This window comes from Ornithorhynchus anatinus, chromosome 1, assembly GCF_004115215.2.
Source record: "Ornithorhynchus anatinus isolate Pmale09 chromosome 1, mOrnAna1.pri.v4, whole genome shotgun sequence".
Lineage (NCBI taxonomy): Eukaryota > Metazoa > Chordata > Mammalia > Monotremata > Ornithorhynchidae > Ornithorhynchus > Ornithorhynchus anatinus.
The window spans coordinates 137,268,053-137,288,110 of NC_041728.1; the positions used below are offsets into that span (position 1 = coordinate 137,268,053).

Here is a 20,058-nt window from a genome sequence, read left to right on the forward strand (position 1 = left end):
ATCTTCTATCAATCAGTGCGTTATACGGTGCCCATCACATAGTAAGTGCTTAACAAGTAGCATAATTATTATTTTTGTTATTATGTGCCCACTGCAACTTCAAGCAATATCTCCCCAGTGGTTAGTGTAGTTATGTAAATAGAGGCTTGAGGAACAAGAAGCAGCAACTAGAGAAGCAGCCTAGTGTCAAGAGCCCAGGCTTGGGAGTCAGTGGTCGTGGATTCTAACCCTGGCCAAAGTGACTTTGGGTGAGTCACTTAACTTCTCTGTTCCTCAGTTACCACATCTGTAAAATGGGCATAAAGACTGTGACCTCCATGTGGGACAACTTGATTATCCTGTCTCTCTCCTAGTGCTTAGAACAGTGCTTGGCACATAGTAAGCGCTTAACAAATACCATCATTATTAACACTGGTCCAGATGAGATGGAGTTAGTCAGTGAACACATTAAGGAGTTTCCAAAGATGCAGATGACCTTGGCAAACCACCCTGCCTGCTCATTTACTGTTGCTGCTCATGGCCCTTCTCCGCTTTCAAGAGAAAAGATCTATTTGTTCATGAAAAAGAGAATATGAGTAGGTATAAAAAACTCTTTCTTTCAAAAGAACAGACAGCCTTCATGACGATCCATTTCCAACTTGTCTGTCTCTGGACCACAACCTAAACATAATATACGGTCTTAAAAAGGGACCTCACTGAAGTTCCCGAGGAGTGAAACTTGAATGGCCAAATCATCCAAATCCTTAGGTCCAAACCTCCATGGGCACAATGGACTCTTTTGTTCCCACAGAAGGAAGCAAGCATTCATCCAGAAGAAAACTAAAGGGGAATTGTACGAGAAATCCACGAATCTTTTTTAATTCCTCTTCAGCTTTGCCAGGATCTTCCTTTGCTAAAATGGGCTTGCTTATAAACTCTCGCAGCTGAATTAGATTACGGACCTGGTCACTGGGAAGGCAGCGGAACACCTGATTGAATTGAAAAAGAGAAAATGTAATGCATTCCAAAGACAATACCAATATATTCTCGCCTGACTGTCTGAGTTGTTATGTAATACTTATTCTTTTGGCCTATATCGACCAATCAATCGTATTTATTGTGTGTTCACTGTGTGCAGAGCTTGGGAGAGTATAACATAACAGAGTTGGTAGACATATAAAACCCAGTAGGCTTGAGCAGTCACAGATCTGATTTTCTTGCTAAAATGGGATTATTCTTTTGTGGGGCTGGTTTGCAGTTTTCTGCATCCACAGATTGAAAAATTATTTTGGATCTAGATAGCTCATTAAGGCTGGGCTCACACTCCCATAGCAGAGGAAGTTGGAATATCACCAAACCTTTTCGGTCAATAAAAGGAGGGAGTTTTTGTTCTCTCAACTCACTGAATAACTTGAGCTGTAGTGACCTGTTTGAAGAGTAAAATCAGAAAATAACTTTTTAAACCTGAAAGCGTTTCATTGGCTCACTACTGCATCCAACAAAAAGTATTTGGGTTTGCCCTAATGTACATATTGGATTATCCACTCAGTGGTTGTATTTGTATGCTTTTATTCTGATTCTTCTTATGCCAAGTCACAGAGGGCTTAATACAGTCATCTGTAAAACATCGGTATTCAATAAATGTTGCTGATACTCTGAGAGGCAAAACTTAAAGATTTTGCTTTGCTCTGAACTGAAGGCTGTTAAAAAGAAAGTCTTCTATCCAATAAAATGAACTGTGCAACCCTAAACACAAGCACTGAAGAAAATACCATAAAAGAACACTTTTTTCCTGCCCTTGTGAATGTGTGCTCTCCTGACGATGAGTAGATTGTGAGGAGAGAGGAGGAATCAAGTTCTGAACTTTACCTTATCGAATATCGTGGCATTGCGGGCAGCTGTTGAAATCCACACCTCCTTGAAGAATCTGTCACTCACGGGATCCTGAACATCAACTGTTGGATCAGAAAGACAGCCAAGGACAAGCCTGAAAAACAAAAAAAACAGTCACATTTTATAAGGTACCTGGAAGGATTTAATAAATTGTCCTCTTCAATGGGAATGCAATGCCTAGTTTCTCCTTCTACAAGAAAAAATAGCCAAAAATATCTTTACTGAACACACAATCGTGTCAATGAGCACCAGAAAAAGGAGTTTTTTTAAGGTTGCAGATAATACCCAGAAGAATAACAACGGAGGAAAACATACATGTGCCAAGCACTGTGCTAAGCTAAGGGAAGATATGAGATAATTTGATCAGCCACATGCCGTGTACCACATAAAGCTCACAATCTAAGGAGGAAGGAGAACAGGTATTTAATCCCCATTTTACAGAGGACAAAACTGAGGCTCAGAGAAGTTAAATGATTTGCCCAAGGTCACGTAGCAAGCAAAGTCTCAAAGCTGGAATTAGAACCCAGACCCTCTGACTCCCAAACTGGTGCTCTTTCCACTAGCCCAGGCTGCCTGTTGGAGAAGGGAGGGAGGGAGGTAACACAACTAGCACCCTTTGAACAGGATCACATTACAGACTAATCTGGGAAAACTGAGGGAGAGCTCCACAGCAACCAGAATGACCAATCTATCAATCAAAGTTACTTATAGAGGGCTTACTGTGTGCAGAACACCGTTCTGAGTGCTTGAGAGAGTACAATACATTAGAGTTGGTAGACTCATTTCCTGTCCACAAGAGAAGCAGCATGGCATAGTGGATCGAGCACGGGCCTGGGAGTCAGAAGGTCATGGGTTCTAATCCCGGCTTGGCCACTTATCTGCTGTGTGACGTTGGGCAAGTCACTTCAGTTCTCGGTGCCTCAGTTATATCATCTGTAAAATGGGCATTGAAACCGTGAGCCTCAAGGGGGACAGGGACTAAGTTCGATCCAATTTGCTTGAATCCACCCCAATTCATAGTACAGAGCCAGGCACATAGTAAGCACTTAATGAATACCATAACTATTATTTTATTATTATTAGGGAGTTTATAGCCTAGAGGAGGAAGACAAATATTAAAATAAACTACAGATGATACATGAGTGCTGTGGGGTTGAGGGTAGGATGAATACCAGGTACAGATCCAAGTTCAGAGATGATGCAGAGGGGAGAGGGTGGAGGTGAAGTAAAGGCTTAATCAGGGAAGGCATCTTGGAGGAGATAATAATAATGATGCTTTTTGTAAAGTGCTTACTATGTGCCAAGCACTGTTCCAAGCGCTGGGGTAGGTACAAGGTAATCAGGTTGTCTCACATGAGGCTCACAGTCCTAATCCCCATTTTACAGATATGGGAACTGAGGCACAGAGAAGTTAAGTGACTTGCCCAAGCTCACTCAGCAGAAAAGTGGCAGAGTCGGGATTACAACCCACAACCTCTGACTCCCAAGCCCCTGAGCTTTCCACTAAGCCACGCTGCTTCTCTCACACTGCTTTTAATAAGGCTTTGAAGGTAGGGAGAGTGAGGTTCTGAATATGAATATATGAATGGGGAGGGAATTCCAGGCCAGAGGAAGGTTGTGGGAGAGGGGAAGGAGCGAGATCGAGATACAGAGAGTAGGTTGGTGTTGGAGGAGTGAAGTAAGCGCTCAATAAATATGACTGAATGAAGTATATGGACTGGGTTGTAGTAGGAAGTCAGCCAGGTAAAGGAGGAGGGGGAGAGCAGATAGACTGCTTGAAAGCCAACAGCAAGGAATGTCAGCAGGAAGGGTCAAGGATGAGAAATAAACCTCAAAAAAAAAATACATCTTTGTACCAGCTCAACAGCAAACAATCTATACTCAAAATAACATAGCAAAATCAGCGAGGTGATGCTGTTTAAAATGAACGTACGCCACTGCCCAAGAAGATGTTTGAGTAAGGGTGGGGAGGGAGAAGAACCATCACATACACTGCTGCTCCTAGGATACTGCTTTGGCTGGACTCCTCAGTGCATGGAGGACACAGGGGACTCAGAGATGTTCAGAGGACAGGTACAGAGATCATTAAAAGGGTTGGGAAAAAGGTAAATATAGAAAGGATGAAATAGCAGATTATTCAGTAGAGGAAAGTTTTGCTAAAATGACATCTCCCTTCCCTTCCCTCCCTGCTGTGTCACTCATGTCCCAAACTGAACTCCTCCTATTCCCACCCATACCCTTTCCTTCCCCAACCCTATCCTCCCCTTGACTTTCCGATCACTGTAAACAGCATCACCATCCTCCCTGTTTCAGAAGCCCATAACCTTGGCGTTGTCCTTGACTCATTGCTCTCGTTCAACCCACATATTCAATCTGTCACCAAATCCTATCGGTTCAACCTTCACAACATCACTAAAATCCTCTCTTTCCTCTCCAGCCAAACTGCTACAATGTCGATCCTATCCCAACTTGATTAGCATCAGCCTCCTTGATGACCTCCTTGCCTCCTGTCTCACCCCACTCCAGTCCATACTTCACTCTGCTGCATCAGTTTAGATCGTTTTTCTAAAAAAAGTTCAGTGCATGTCTCCCCCCTCCTCAAAGACCTCCGATAGCTGCCCATCCACTTCGGCGTCAAATAGAAACTCCCGTCTTTCAGTCTACCATGAACAGCCAAGTGTATAATAAACGGGGAGGGGAAGGCAGATAGGAGAAATGAGGGCTTTGTCAGGGAAGGCTTCTCGAAGGAGATGTGATTTAAGGGAGGTTCTGAAGGTGGGGAAAAGTGGTACGCTATCAAATATGAAGGGGAAGGGAATTTCAGGCCTGAGGGAGAACACGATCTCTGCCCTAGCTGGGAAGACAGACATTTAAAAGTATAGATAGTATAGAGATATGTACATAAGTGTTGTGAGGGTCAGGGGTTTCTGCAGATGCAGCCCCATTATAAACCAAGAAAGACAAAGAAGACTGTGGGTTGGCAAATTTGGTTTGCCAAAGGCAATACGTAAGCAACAGAAAAACTGAATTGCCAAGCAGAAATAATAACATTGGCAAGAATCAAACAAAATTCCTGGCTGTCCGAGAAGGTTGAAAGCAATTCGCAGATGCCACCTGCTTCACAATGGGGCTAATGCCAAAGGATTCATTAGCTACTTAATGAAAGGGGCTTGATAATTAGGAGTATTTTGGTGTAATTCAACTGCATTGTGCTAGAAAATGCTATAATGGGTGCATGGAAGTAAAATGGGAATATCAGATGGTTTCTTTGTGCGCCTTCCACCTGATCGGCTGGGGTACTCTAGTCGGAAAGCTCATTGTGGGCAGGGAATTTGTTATATTGTAATCTCGTACTCCCCCAAGCGCTTAGTACAGTGCTCTGCACACAGTAAGCGCTCGATACATTCGATTGAATGAATGAATAATAATAATAATGTTGGTATTTATTAATCGCTTACTATGTGCAAAGCACTGTTCTAAGCGCTGGGGTAGATTCAGGGTGATCAGGTTGTCCCACGTGAGGCTCACAGTTAATTCCCATTTTACAGATGAGGTAACTGAGGCACAGAGAAGTTAAGTGACTTGCCCACAGTCACACAGCTGCCAAGTGGCAGAGCCGGGATTCAAACCCACGACCTCTGACTCCCAAGCCCGGGCTCTTTCCACTGAGCCACGCTGCTTCTTTGCTGGTGACTGGGCTTCCCTCCATCCCAGTGTGTCTACTCAGGGGACAAGCCAGAGGCTACTCCTTTCGATTGAAGAATAAGGCCAATAAATCTGAGGAAAGCCTGAACTACTTGCCATCTATGAATGGACTTTCAGTCAAGATTCCTTGTGTTGCCTCAGTGTATTACTAACACAACACGGTTCTGCTAGTATCATTTGTTTGCATTCCCTAAGGATGGTAAATTCTTTGTGAGCAGAGGATGTGTCTTAAGCTTCTGTTATACCTTCCCAAGCTTTATCTCCATTGCAAGGCACTCAGTAGACTGCAAATAAATACCATTCAGCAATCAATAGTATTTAGCGAGGGCTTACTTTGCACGGAGCGTTGTGCAACTTAGTGGTATTCACTGGCACTTACTATGTGCAGAACACTGTACTAAATGCTTGGGAGAGTACAATACAATAGAGTTGGGAGAGATGTTCCTTTCCAGCAAGGAGCTTACAAGGAGTTTAAGTGCTTGGGAGAATACAAAAGAGTTCGTCCTCTAGTCCTCTAGACTGTAAGGTCACTGTGGGAAGGGAATGTGTCTGCTATATCGTTGTGTTGTGCTCTCCCAAGTGCTTAGTAGAGTGGACTGTAAGCGCTCATGAAATAAAATTGGTTGACTAGTACACATGACTCTTGCCTTCAAGGTATTTGCAGTCTAGCAAGCTACTACTATTGATAGGGTTTCCTCATAACTAACACTTTTGGAGAAACAGCATGGCCTAATGGATAGAGCACGGGACTGGGAGTCAGAAGGACCTGGGTTCTAATCCTGACTCTGCTACTAATCTGCTGTGTGACCTTAGGCAAGACACTTCACTTCTTTGTGCCTCAGTTACCTCATCAGTAAAATGAGGATGAGACTTCAAGCCCATGTGGGACAAGAACTGTGACCAACACCATTTGCTTGTACCACCCCAGCGGTTAGTACAGTGCCTGGCACATAGTAAGAACTTAACAAATACTGCAATTATTATTATTACGAGTTGAGCTTTAGGCTGCCTCCTGGAAATCTAGGGCAAAACCAACATTTTATTACAAAAGCTAGCTCCAAAAATATTTGTTCTGCATACATTTATTGAGCTCCACAATGTAAAGGTGGTATGGGTGCAGCTGGAGCCCATGATCAAAAAGAGATTATTTCCCTCCCCCCGCCAAAAAAAGACTAAAAGATTAAATGAATTGCAAGCTTGTGGGGCTTTTATAAAGAGTATGGAAGATAGGAACAAGGGTCTCATCAAGGAGTTTAGATTTCAGATGGTAATTATCTACCTATTTCATGAAAAGAACTTTAGATTTGCATGATGATTAAAGAAAAGACTTTGTATCACTACACAGAAGTCACTAGTCTTATTTAGTCTGTCTCTTTCTACAAGGGAGGCATCTTATTTCTTAGTTACTAAAAGGCAAAATTTTCCCAAATCTGGGAAATGACAGGATATGACAACAGTGTCTCAGAAGCCCTTGGGTATGGAAAACAGTTTTTACAGAATATTGACAAGAAAAATATTTTTGGAGATGTAGTTTTTACAATCTATGAGAAGTCAAATGGTAGGTCAGATAAAAAAGGGTTTGAAGTCTCCTCTAATTGAACACAGCCTAAAATGACTGTTAACCCCCACATCCTCTCGGAAGTCTTCTCTGGGTAATTCACCACAGCAGAAACCAGTCAGACCAAAAACTTGTATACCTTAACCATATCCTCAACACTCATGTAAAACTGTCTATTTTTATATCCCTAACAGATTTCCCTGAACATTCAATTATTTGTTCAGCTGTTTCATGCTTTCATTCCAAGGGTGTCACCCTTGCATTTGGATTTGTGCTCTTTATTAACTCCTCTCTCAATCCCTCAGAACTCATATACATATCAGTAATTTATTTTAATTTATGTCTCCCCCCACCCCCGCTGATACTGTACGCTCCTTGCAGGCAGGTAATGTGTCTACCAACTCTGTTATATGCTCTCCCAAGTGCTTAGTACAATGCTCTGCACACAGAAAGTGCTCAATAAACACGATGGATTGACAGATTCTGAAGTGTTCTTTCTGCCCTCTGTTTTGTATTTTGTTCTTCTTGTTTCACTACTGACTTCCTCTCAGACTGTAAAGTATTCATTCATTCAATCCTATTTATTGAGCACTCACTGTGTGCAGAGCATTGTACTAAGCGCTTGGGAAGTACTCTCCCAAGGGCTAATACTGTGCCTAGCAATAAATGTCATTGACCATCTCTTTATAATTTCCTTAAGAGTTTGTATTAAAATTTTCCAGCAACATTGTTTTTTCTTATCGCAATAGTTAATGCTTGGACAAGAATTTTAATTACAGTCTGTGTACTGAAATGACAATTGGTCGTAACGTGTAATCACCTTGCCTTGGATAAAAACAGCAAGTAACATAAAAATGGAGTAGTTATATAAAGTCTTCTTACTTTTTTCTTTTGTACACTGTCTAATGATTTTGAGCTTCATTCTTTGATTATTATATTACTGCTTAATGGTTTCATAGGAAAATCAATAAAATTGAACAGGATTTATCCTAGATAAATTTTCAAGATGTACTGAACTGATTCGCCCTCATTTGCAAGCTCCAGCACAACCCTGACAGTTGTTGCTATTTCTATTTTAGTTGCCTGTCAGATTGAAATGTGTCTATTTCTTTCTGTTCGAAAATTGCCCAGATGGAAAAGATCTTTTTTTTTTGTTTCAATGAGAAAATGCTGCACTTTAGGACACATTGTTTTATCTTGTGGAACAATCTCCATGAAAAAGAAACCAAAATTGACACAAGATGATGATGGTAGTGCTTTCTCCAGGGACAAAGTAAAAGTCTAATTTAAGAACTATTTCTTTTTTACTACAGCTTGACAAGACCATGTGACCTTCTAGACCATAAAGTTGTTTTGGGTCAGGGAATATGTTTACCAACTCTGTTCTACTGTACTCTTTCAAGCAATTAGCTGGTGCTCTGCAATCATATTTATTGAGCACTTACTGTTTGCAAAGCACTGTACTAAGCACTTGGGAAAGTACAATACAGCAATAAAGAGAGACAATCCCTTCCTGGAATGAGCTCACAGTCTAAGGGGGAATAAATACTATTGATTGATTGGCTAGTCATGCTTACTGTCTAAGGAGAAGAATTCATAGTAACTCCACACAGGGCATATTCTAGAAAGATCTTTTCAATAGGTCTTAGCTATCTCACCCTCACTGCCTGCAGGACAGAGTGTAAGGGGGAGAGCTGTAATAGAGATAAAAGTGCTGGCATTCCTGGTGCTACAAGTCATGCCTGTATTTGGCAGGGTTCAATGAAGATGGGTTAAGGAAGTCAAAAGTTTGGAGATTTTTCTGCCGCATGGGCTCCAACTAAGCCCTCATTTCTCCTACTTCCTCTCCCATCTGTGTCACCCTTGCGTTTGGATTTGTTCCATTTATTCATCCCAGTCTCATCTCCTCAGCATTTATGTACATATCCCTAATTCATTTTAACGTCTGCCTCTGCCCCTAGATTGTGGAATGAGGAAAGACAAAGCCAGGGATAAAGAGTGTCGGAAGACAGAAATGAAGCCCCTCCATTACATGCGATGAACATGATAGGAACAATGATACCACCCAATATCAAAACAGCTTTTGATCTATTCACATCCCTTATCTCATGTGTCTTTACACTATCTCTGTATGGAAAGGAGAATGGGATTTTTTTTTCAGTGGTAAAATTTAGCTGTTGTCATCCAGTCAGTGGTGAAGTCCAACTAGAACTGAGGCTTTCTGCACCATTCTTTGAGGCAACAACATGATATCCATGTGTATTGGCTACCACTCAATAATAAAATATAATTAATCAGATCATCATTTCTTCCAATTGTAAGTGGGAAATATGTTCTAGATTGGATCCCCAAAAGCCTAAATGCTGAGACCCGAAATTCTCCCAACTGTGGGAAAAAACACATTTGAGTTTCACATACAAGAACCATTTCTTTCTGGAATGAAAGGACCAGAAAAGAAAAATAAAAAACATGTGAAATAGCACTGGTCAGTGATTATGGCACACATTTGAGTTTGTTTGACTCTAAATTGTGCCTCTGGGTTCCTGGTTGCCAGTAGACATACCTAAAGCACTGGAGTCGAAGCGTGAGCGCGAAGCTGCCAGCTTGGTACTCCTCTCCGTCCATCATGGAAGGGAGAGTCTCAGTGTCCTCCACAATGATGGCCATCTCACTGTCACGCTTTCCTAGCATGCTCCGGTCATTTATATTAGCAGAACCTTTCAAGGAAAAACAGAGAAACTAAGCCAACTCAACTAGAAACAATTAGAGAAGTAGCATGGTCCAGTTGAAGAGCACGGGCCTGTGAGTCAGAAGGACCTGGGTTCTAATCCCAGCTCCGCCACTTGTCTGCTGTTTGACCTTGGGCAAGTCACTTCACTTCTCTGTGCCTCAGTTAACTCAGCTGTAAAATGGGGATTAAGATTGTGAGCCTCGTGTGGGACAGGGATTGTGTCCAACCTGATCTGCTTGAATCCACCCCAGCTTTTAGAACAGTGCCTGGAGCATAGTAAGTGCTTAACAAATGCCACAATTATATTAATATCATTAATCATCATTTTTCCAGAAAGCATGGTCCCCACAGAAAATCTGCAGTCACGTTTTTGTCGGTAGAAGCAAACAGTTCTTCATGACTCAGGTTCTCTTCAGGTGGACCCAAGAATGAAGAAATCTACCCAGAGCCAAAATCCAATTGTTTGCCAGAAGTGGTTCTTTATCCCCTTTCACCTGAAAATTGTAGGCTGGTGTATTCCTGAGTTGTGCTTCCTAGTCTCGAAGTTTTCAACCTGCAGATTATTTGGAATATGGTATGGGGCACTGTTTATTGTTATAGGAGCAGCAGTTTTGGCCATTTCTGAGCTGTTGCTTTCTGAACTCTTTGGCAAGGAGAGAAATCACTCTCCCCACCTTCAAAGCCTTAATAAAAATCACACCTCTTCCACAAGGCCTTCTCCGAGTAAGCCCTCATTTCTCTTACTTCCTCTCCCTTCTGGGTCGACTTTGCTCTTCGATTTGTAACCTTTATTCACCCCACCCTCACCCGCTCAGCACTGATGAATATATTCCTATTTAATTTTAATGTCTGTCTCTGGTCTCTAGACTGTAAGCTCCTTATAGCAAGGAACATGTCTACCAATTCTACTATATTGGACTATCTCAAATGTTTATTACAGTGCTCTGCACACAGTAGAAACTCAATAAATAAGATGGATTGATTGACATGGGAATGTGAACCTGAATGGGTAAACAATGAGGGCTAGGATTCTTTTTCGAATAGGAAACAGGGGAGAGATACCACTCGTGGACAGGAAATGCACCTTGAAAATGCTCTTGTACTTTTCCAAGTGCTAAACTGCAATATCCAGCACTTTTAATAGTTGTTGCTATTTCTATTTTGGTTATCTGTCAGACTGAAAAAAATTGCCCAGATGGAAATTTTGGTGTGTGCAATGCTCAATAAATACTATTATTATTACTAGTAAAACCATTAGAAACAATGGTATTTATTAAGTCCTTGCCATGTACCAAACTGAACTCTGAAGTGCATAACCTCTGGCCTCCAAGGGGATCACACAATCAAAGAATAATGCAGGGAGTTCATTCATTCCTTCAGTCATATTTATTGAGTGTTCACTGTGTGCAGAGCACTATACTAAGCGCTGGGGAATGTACAATTCGACAATAAATATTGTGTCTGAGTTGGCACTAGACCCATGAGAACAGGTGAACAAAAAGGTACAAGGCAAGGATGACAAACACAAAACAGCCTACAAGAGTTCAGGCTCCTGATAGCTCATACCATCAGTCCCAGAAGTTCCAGCTGTGGACACGGTGGTGACCTTCTCCGTGTTCTAAGAATCGAGAAAGCTACCTGCTGCTGAGTCCCTCTCCTGTCGGCATCACCTACGGTCTCTGGGCATTTTGGTATTCACTCCACCCTCAGAGCTATAGCACATATCCATATTTTAGTTACATTATTGCCTGCCTCCCCCTCTAGGCTATAGCTCATTTTTAATGGTATTTATCAAGCACTTATTATTTGCCAAGCACTGCTCTTAGATACAAGCTCTGGGCCTGTTTATGTGGCTCAGTGGAAAGAACCCGGGCTTGGGAGTCAGAGTTCATGGGTTCGAATCCCACCTCTGCCACTAGGCAGCTGTGTGACTGTGGGCAGGTCACTTGACTTCTCTGTGCCTCAGTTACCTCATCTGTAAAATGGGGATGAAAACTGTGAGCCTCACGTGGGACAACCTGATTACCCTGTATCTCTCCCAGCGCTTAGAACAGTGCTCTGCACATAGTAAGCACTTAACAAATACCAACACTATCACTGTTATTATACAAGGTAATTAGGTTGGACAGAGTCTCTGTCCCCCATGGGGCTCACAGTTTTACTCCCCATTTTACAGATGAGGTCACTGAGGCACAGGGAAGATAACTGATTCGCCCAAGCTTGTGGACAGGGAAGGTAGGTCTACTACTCTGCTGTACTGTATTCTCCCAAGCACTGAGTACAGTGCTCTGCACACAGTAAGCACTCAGGAAATACAACTGATTGAATGATTGACTGCCACTGTTTGAGTTTTGCCAGGGATAGAGGAGGGCCTGCTAAAGGTCCTGGTGGCAGGGGGATGGAGTAGCCTCTCTCCTGTGCGAAAGGAGATGCGCAGTCTTAATTTGCACATGACATGGAAGGGATTATCTGTCTTGCATCAACCATATCTGCACTCCCTGATAAAATCATATCATAGGCAGCCTCATCTTTGAGGATCACCTATATAAATGTTCAAGTGTGCATGACAAATACACATCTAAACAGGCTTCATTCAGCCTCTTGCCTTTGGAAAAATCTGTATGATATTCTAAGAAACTAGGAAAGAAAAGCAAGATGTGCTACCTGCCCTTGAGAAGCTTACCTGAAAATAGTTTAGCAATCAATCATGTTTTTTGAGTGTTTACTGGGTGTACTCTATTAAGTGCTTGGGAGAGTACAATATATAATTTCCCTTTGGATTACCTATCACATATTTATGCAAAACACTCATGAAGCCATAAAGCCGATGAGCACTGTTCGGCGGGAGGTTAATGATTTAGTAGGATGGTTTGGTGTGATCCGAACCAAACTGGAGAATTAGAGCCCACATTTATGGACGTGAAAATCTGTGAGAATCCCATTATCACAGACAGAGGGGCAGAATGAGGCATTAATCACTTTCCAAAGAAATGGAATGGTCATGGCCTCCCTTTGTCGTTAGAATGTGTCCCACCTCAGGGAATCCTGCCCATTTACCGGAAAGCAAATTTAGGTTGCAAAACTAGATTTGGGAGACCAATTGCCTGTTCTTTATAGAACAAAACATCCTGGATTGTTCTCAAGAATTTTGGTTGCAAAATGACTTTTCAATTCCTATTTTCTTCAGAATTGGAAAACTCTCAACTGGAAATAAAACTACTGTCACCTGCTTTTTTCCCCCTATATTGTGTTTGTCCCCAAAAGTGCCATGTGGCCAAAGTCTACAAATATATAGTCTCCAGGTACCATAAAGGTACACCCACCAGGTCTCTAGAGGCTGAGGGACCTTATATAAAGTGTCTTCATTGTTTTGTCCCTGTCTCAGTCTAGAATAGGCCTGGTCAAATACCCAAACTTTAAATTCACTTTACATCAAGTTCAACAATGATATTTGATGGTGTATAATTGTATTGTTTGCTGAAATAAAAAAAAAAGCTCAATTGAAAATCTGAAATGTTGTTCAGCTCCGCTTGGTTTCTGAAATGAAACATAAATGCTTGCCTTTAAAGGTCACTGTGTTTCCAACATATTTAACTTTTCAAAATGTCTAAATGGGAACAATATTTCAACAAACAGACAATACAAAAGGAAAAATTGTTCAATTCTGTGGATGTCTCGTAATCCTCAAAGGCTAATTTCTTTCGCATTAACAATAATTGGCAAGATTCATTCACTGCAATGAAAATTGACCCTGAAAAATCTTCAGGAGGTCTGTATTTACTAGTAGTTAAAGTTCTGGGCTCTTTCTACACTCCCCTATTGAATTGTGACTCATAAAAATGATTTCCTTTCTTGGAAAAACCAGATGGTGTTTTTGGTCTTGTTATCTGGCTAGAAATGTTAACTCTGAATATGCAGACTCTGCTGTGTTTCTGACTATAAACACATTACTCTTGCAGGGGTGAGGAAATACAGATCAAAGTTTAAAATAGCTTTTCATTTAGCTGCTGATAAGCAAACTATACTCCCTCTTGGCTTGTGAAGGGGGCTTGCAAAACTTAGCCAACTATGAGAAATAATGTGACCCAACATAGAGGATACAATTAAATTTATCTAAATCTCCATTTGAATGATGTGTCCTCGAAAAATTAAACTCCACAATTATTGGCTAGTTCCAAATCTTGCAGCTCAGGTGGCTGGGAATTGAACGGGGGAGGTTGTGATGGAGGAGGTGGATTTGAGGAGCACTTTTGATTGTATGGAGACCTAGAAGGATGAACACATATGTTGATATGCAGAGGCCAAAGAAATGCTAAATATTCTACTTGCTTTAATGACAATAGGTTTTACCATTTCAGATCAATTTATCAAGGAATTAGAAGTAAATCCTCCCAGTGTAAATGACGGACCAATAGGAAAGGAGAGTCTTTGTTAGAGAATTTAAATGTTCGTAATCTACTTACATTGAGAGTAATACGTTTTTACCATTTCAGACCTATTTATAAAGGAATTAGGAATAAGTTCTTCCAGGGCAAAGGATGGACAAGTAGAAAAGGAGTGTCTCTGTTATAGAATTCATGATCATCTGAGCTACATAGAAGGACCATTTGGCAATAAGCAAAACGAGTTCTTGGTTGACAAACCATCAAAATCAAAAATATCTAGAGAGTTTTTACTATGTGATTGCACTAAGTAGGCACTCAATAAATAGTAATACTACTGTTCTTCCTCCTGTTTTGCTATCTATAAATCACTTTTGTCTGTTGATTGATAATAATGATAACTGTGGAATTTAAGTGCTTACGATGTGCCAGGAAATGTACTAAGTAATAGGGTGGCCACGAGCAAATTGGGGTGGATGTAGTCCCTATACCACATGGGGCTCACAATCTTAATCCCCATTTAACTGATGAGGTAACTGAGACCTAGAGAAGTGAAGTGACTTGCCCAAGGTCACACAGCAGACAAGTGGCAGAGCTGGTCCTTTAGACTCTCAGGCCTGTACTGTAACGAATAGACTACACTGCTTCTTTCCCCATCTCCCAACCCCCCTCCTCCTGATTAGATTTAAAATTTTCAATTAAAATTTTAAATTTTAAATTTCCTCAATAAATTTTAGAGGAAAGGGAATATTTCTGTTGCCACTGCTTTACTCTCCCAGAAACTTGCTAGAGCCTTAGCACTAACTAAGCGTTCAATTTATAGCATTAATTGATATCAGTAACTCAATTCAATTTTGAGCAGATGTAATCGAAATTAATCAGCAATTCTTGCTCTGTTTTGATGCCATTTGCTAGATTCATTTAAATTTTGTTTGTGTGACCCAAAAACATCCTTATTTTTAAATTTTCCAGAAACCCAAATCCTGCCTAACTGTAACCAGCTCCTCACCAGACTTTAGAACCATCAGTGTAAGAATAATTCAAGTCGCTTTAGGTTGTACACCTCAACAACTCTGTAATAGCTCCCTTCCAGCCTAATTCTTCACCTTTAGTTACAAGAGTGTCTACCAGGCCATGAAAGCTACTCATTCTCTAAATGATTCCCCTTGTCCATCAGCCATCAAAAAAGCTAATGTGAGTCAAAAAGGCTGAGTGTGAAGCCAAGATGGTTTCAATATTCAGGCCAAACTAAAACAGTCTATAGTGAGTGTTTATAGAAGACATACTGTGTGTAGAGCACTGGGCTAATTGCTTGGGAGAGTATAATAGGAGACACAACCCAGCCTCAAAGAACTTGCAGTCTGATAGGGAAGTTGACACAAAATAGTTGACAGGAGGAAGAAGTGTATAAACGAGAGTGCGAATCAAATACACAAAAGTGCAACTGAAGCTTGTGAGTGCAAGATGGCTGGAGATGACAGTTGGGAGGCTGTAACCTGGGGAGAAGAATTCTTACTTAGGGAAAGCTCCCAGGAAAAATGGGATTTCAGAAGGGCTTTTAAAAATGGGAGGACCTGAGGTTTGGTGGATTTGAAGAGGGAGTTGATTCAGGCAGGAAGGGTGTGAGTTAGGGGGCTGTAGATGGAGGAGAGTTGGTCAGTCAATCGTGTTTATTGAGTGCTTACTATGTGCAGAGCACTGTACTAAGCACTGGGGAGAATATAATACAGCAAACATATCTCCTTCCCACCGTAAGCTTACAGTCTAGAGGGGGAGAAGGACATTAATAGGAATAAATCAAATTACAGATATGTACCCGAGTGCTATGGGGCTGGGAGCGGGGATGAGCAAAAGGAGTAAGTCAGGGTGGCACAGAAGGGAGTGAGAGAAGGGGAAAGGAAGGCTTAGTCAGGAAAGGCCTCTTGGAAGAGGTGTGCCTTCAATAAGCCTTTGAAGATAGGGAGAGTCATTGTCAGATATGAAGAGGGAGGGCGTTCCAGGCGAGAGGCGGGATGTGGGCGAGAGGTCGGTGGTGAGACAGATGAGATCGAGGTAAAGTGAGTAGATGAGTAGTGGAATAGTGCTTGATACATAGATACCGTATAAAAATATGATCCAGGCAGCAAAGATTGGGCTGTAGAGATATTGGAGGGGGCGTAAGGGGAGGGGAATGGAGGAGGGGTCAGCAGGGGGGCCGATTAACTTGTTGAATTGGGTTATGACATGGTGGCAGTTTGGATGAAGAGGAGGAAGTGATTTCTGGAAAATCTGTGGGAGACGACCCAACAGGATTTGGAGACAGACTGCATATGGGAGTTGACAGAGAAGGAGAGTTTAAGGATAACACCATAAGCATTGGTGTGAAAAATCATGTTTCACAAACTGGCAGATTAACTATGTGAAGCGCAGCATGAATAGTGGATAGAGCATAGACCTGGGAGTCAGAAGGTCATAGGTTCTAATCCTGGCTCTGCCACTTGTCTGCCATGTGACCTTGGGCAAGTCACTTTACTGGGTCTCAGTTACCTCATTTGTAAAATGGGGATCGAGACTGTGAGCCCCACATGGGACAGGGACTGTGTCCAACCCTATTTCCTCGTATCCACCTCAGCACTTAGTACTCTAAAGTAAGTGCTTTACAAATGCAATAATAATAATAATATCATCCACAGTAGTGGACGATGAGTGGTGAATAGAGGAATGCTATTTCCATCTCTTTACCATTCTTTCTTGTTTTCTGACATGTCTGCTGCGATAGTGGATGTGAGTCCATTTATTCTCCCGTAGACTGTAGGCTTCTTAGGGGCAGGGTTCATGTCTACCCATTTGATCTTGTTGTACTTTTCCAATATTCATTCAATTCATTCATTCAATTGTATTTATTGAGCACTTACTGTGTGCAGGGCACTGTACTAAGTGCTTGGAAAGTACAATACAGCCATACAGAAGTAGCGTGGCTAAGTGGAAAGAGCATGGGCTTGGGAATCAGAGGTCGTGGGTTCTAATCCCGGTTCCACCACTTGTCAGTTGTGTGAATTTGAGCAAGTCACTTAAATTCTCTGTGCCGCAGTTCCCTCATCTGTAAAATGGGGATTAAGACTGTGAGCCCCATGTGCTTAGAACAGTGCTTGGCACATAGTAAGTGGTTAACAAATACCAGCATTATTATTATTGTTATCAATAGAGAGATATTCCCTGCCAGGGGAGCACATGTCAGGGGTGTCTCTCCCGAGGCCCCAATAGTTAATATAGTGCTCTGCATGCAGTAAGTGCTCAAGGAACACCACTGATTGATGGACTGATGGCTTATAGTCATCAGGAAGCACAGCATTCCTTCATCTGGTTTTTGTCCCTAAGGCCTTTGCATCCCATCATTTGTCACCCACACTTCTCCATACCTTCGGTTTTCTGCCATATAGGCTTTCATAGGCAAACACTTTGTCAGGGTTATGAAAACCAGCAAAGTCTGCAACGGGAACCTAATCCAATCTGATTTTCTCGTATCCATCCCAGTGCTTGGTAGAGAGTGATGATAAATACCACAGTATTCATTGCTGTCTCAGTTGTTGTGGACCTGGACACGACAGTAGAGTAGTTAAGTCGCCCTTCGGTTCAGATCAGCCGATTGTATTTATTGAGTGCTCACAGTGTGCAGAGCACTGTACTGAGCACTGGGGAGAGTACAATCTAACAGACACATTCTCTGCCTGCAGTATAATATTCATTCATTTAATCAATTGTATTTACTGAGAGCTTACTATGTGCAGAGCACTGTACTAAGCACTTGGAATGTACAATTCGGCAATAGGCAGACATAATCCCTACCCTACAACGGGCTCACAGTCTAAACGGGGGAGACAGACAACAAAACAGAACTAAACAAGTAGTCTGGCGTAAATATCATCAAGATAAATAGAATCATATATACTCATTAACATATATAATCATTAACAAAATAAATAGAGTAATAAATAATATATACAAATGTGCACAGTGCTTTGGGGAGGGGAAGGGGGAAGAGCAGAGAGTGGGAGAAGGGGGCATGGGGAGGAGAGGAGGAGCAGAGGGAAATAATACTACCCAATACTGTACTGCAAAAACAACTCAGACAATATTGAGAAGCAGCATGGTCTAGTGGAAAGAACATGGGCCTGGGCATCAGATGACTTGGGTTCCAGCACTCATCTGCTGTGTGACCTTGGTCAAGTCACTGTGCCTCAGTTATCTCATCTCTACGATGGGGATTAAGACTGTGAGCCCTAAGTGGGCCAGGCACTGTGCTCAACCTGATTGCCTTGAATTTACCCTGGTGCTTAGTACAGTGCCTGGCATATAGTAATAATAATTATTATAATGTTGGTATTTGTTAAGCACTTACTATGTGCAGAGCACTGTTCTAAGCGCTGGGGTGGATACAGGGTAATCAGGTTGTCCCCCGTGGGGCTCAGTTAATCTCCATTTTACAGATGAGGTAACTGAGGCACAGAGAAGTTAAGTGACTTGTCCATAGTCACACAGCTGACAAGTGGCCGAGCCGGAATTCAAACCCATGACCTCTGACTCCCAAGCCCGGGCTCTTTCCACTGAGCCATGCTGCTTCTCTAGTAAGCGCTTAACAGTTACGATTAAAAAAAATGCTAGTAGTGCTGACTAACTTCTCTCCTAATCAATGCTCACCCCAATGAAGGAGGGCCAGAAAAGGTGTACTACTTTATTATGAAATGTATACTCAGACACTCAAGTGGTGTTACAGGAAAACAGTACCTTCGTAATTGATCACACACACACAAAAAAAGACAAGTTTGCTGCAAATGGCAAATGCAATAGTCCAGCAGAGAAACATCTGAGAGAATAAGCAGGGAGGCAGCAAGACAGGAAGAATTATATTGTATTCAGAAAATTAGGCATTTGAAAGGACTGCATTTTGTTTATTTTGTTAAAAATGGAGAAGACAAATGGAGTTTTTGATATCACGTGAAATCAAATTGTAAACTTTCTAAGTTTAAAATACCTTCACACAGAAAAATATTTGATTATGCCCCAAATTATCCCCACAAAATAGAAATGAGTTTGGTATTTTGAATGAAAAATTTTTAACTCATCTAGGATTTCAAAATTTCCTAATTATAGGTCACCAGCCAAAGAAATACGAATGTAATACTCCCACATACCAACTGTATTGTACTCTGCCAAGAATTTAATACAGTGCTCTGCACCCGGTAAATGCTTAATAATAATAAATAATAATAATAATGGTATTTGCTAAGCACATACTATGTGCCAAGCACTGTTCTAAGCGCTGGGGTAGATATAAAGTAATCAGGTTGTCCCACGTAGGGCTCACAGTCTTCATTCCCATTTTACAGATGGGGTAACTGAGGCACAGGGAAGTTAAGTGACTTGCCCAAGATCACACAGCTGACAAGTGATGGAGCCGGGATTAGAGCAATACCACTGATTCATTGATGCACTTGTTTCTTTTTAGGATGGTTTAGACTGTGAGCCCTCTATTGGGCAGGGATTGTCTCTATCTGTTGCCAAATTGTACATTCCAAGTGCTTAGCACAGTGCTCTGCACATAATAAGTGCTCAATAAACACTACTGAATGAATTAATGAACGATGGATTTGATAGTTTACACCACTTGTCTGCTGTGTGACCTCGGACAAGTCATTTCACTTCTCGTGCTTCCATGACCTCATCTGTAAAATGGGAATTGAAACTGTGAGCCCCATGTCGGACAGGGACTGTGTCCACCCAGATGTGCTTGTATCCACCCCAGCATTTAGTACAGTGACTGGCAAACAGTG

At 41.7% G+C, this 20,058-nt stretch overlaps 1 protein-coding gene across 2 annotated transcripts in view; it reads right to left on the bottom strand.

Annotated features, from left to right (window-relative positions):
* Nucleotides 1-341: 341 nt before the first annotated feature.
* PLD1 (phospholipase D1) overlaps nt 342-20,058 on the bottom strand; it is a 198,866-nt gene continuing 179,149 nt past the window's right edge. The window contains exons 25-27 of one of the 2 annotated variants that reach the window (XM_029071635.2): nt 9,699-9,852; nt 1,849-1,966; nt 342-968 (exon numbers count right to left, since the gene is read on the bottom strand). In XM_029071635.2, coding sequence (XP_028927468.1) covers nt 744-968; nt 1,849-1,966; nt 9,699-9,852 — 497 coding nt within the window. In that variant the 3' untranslated portion in view covers nt 342-743. The remainder of the gene's footprint in view (nt 969-1,848; nt 1,967-9,698; nt 9,853-20,058) is intronic. The other variant, XM_029071647.2, reaches the window with a different exon arrangement.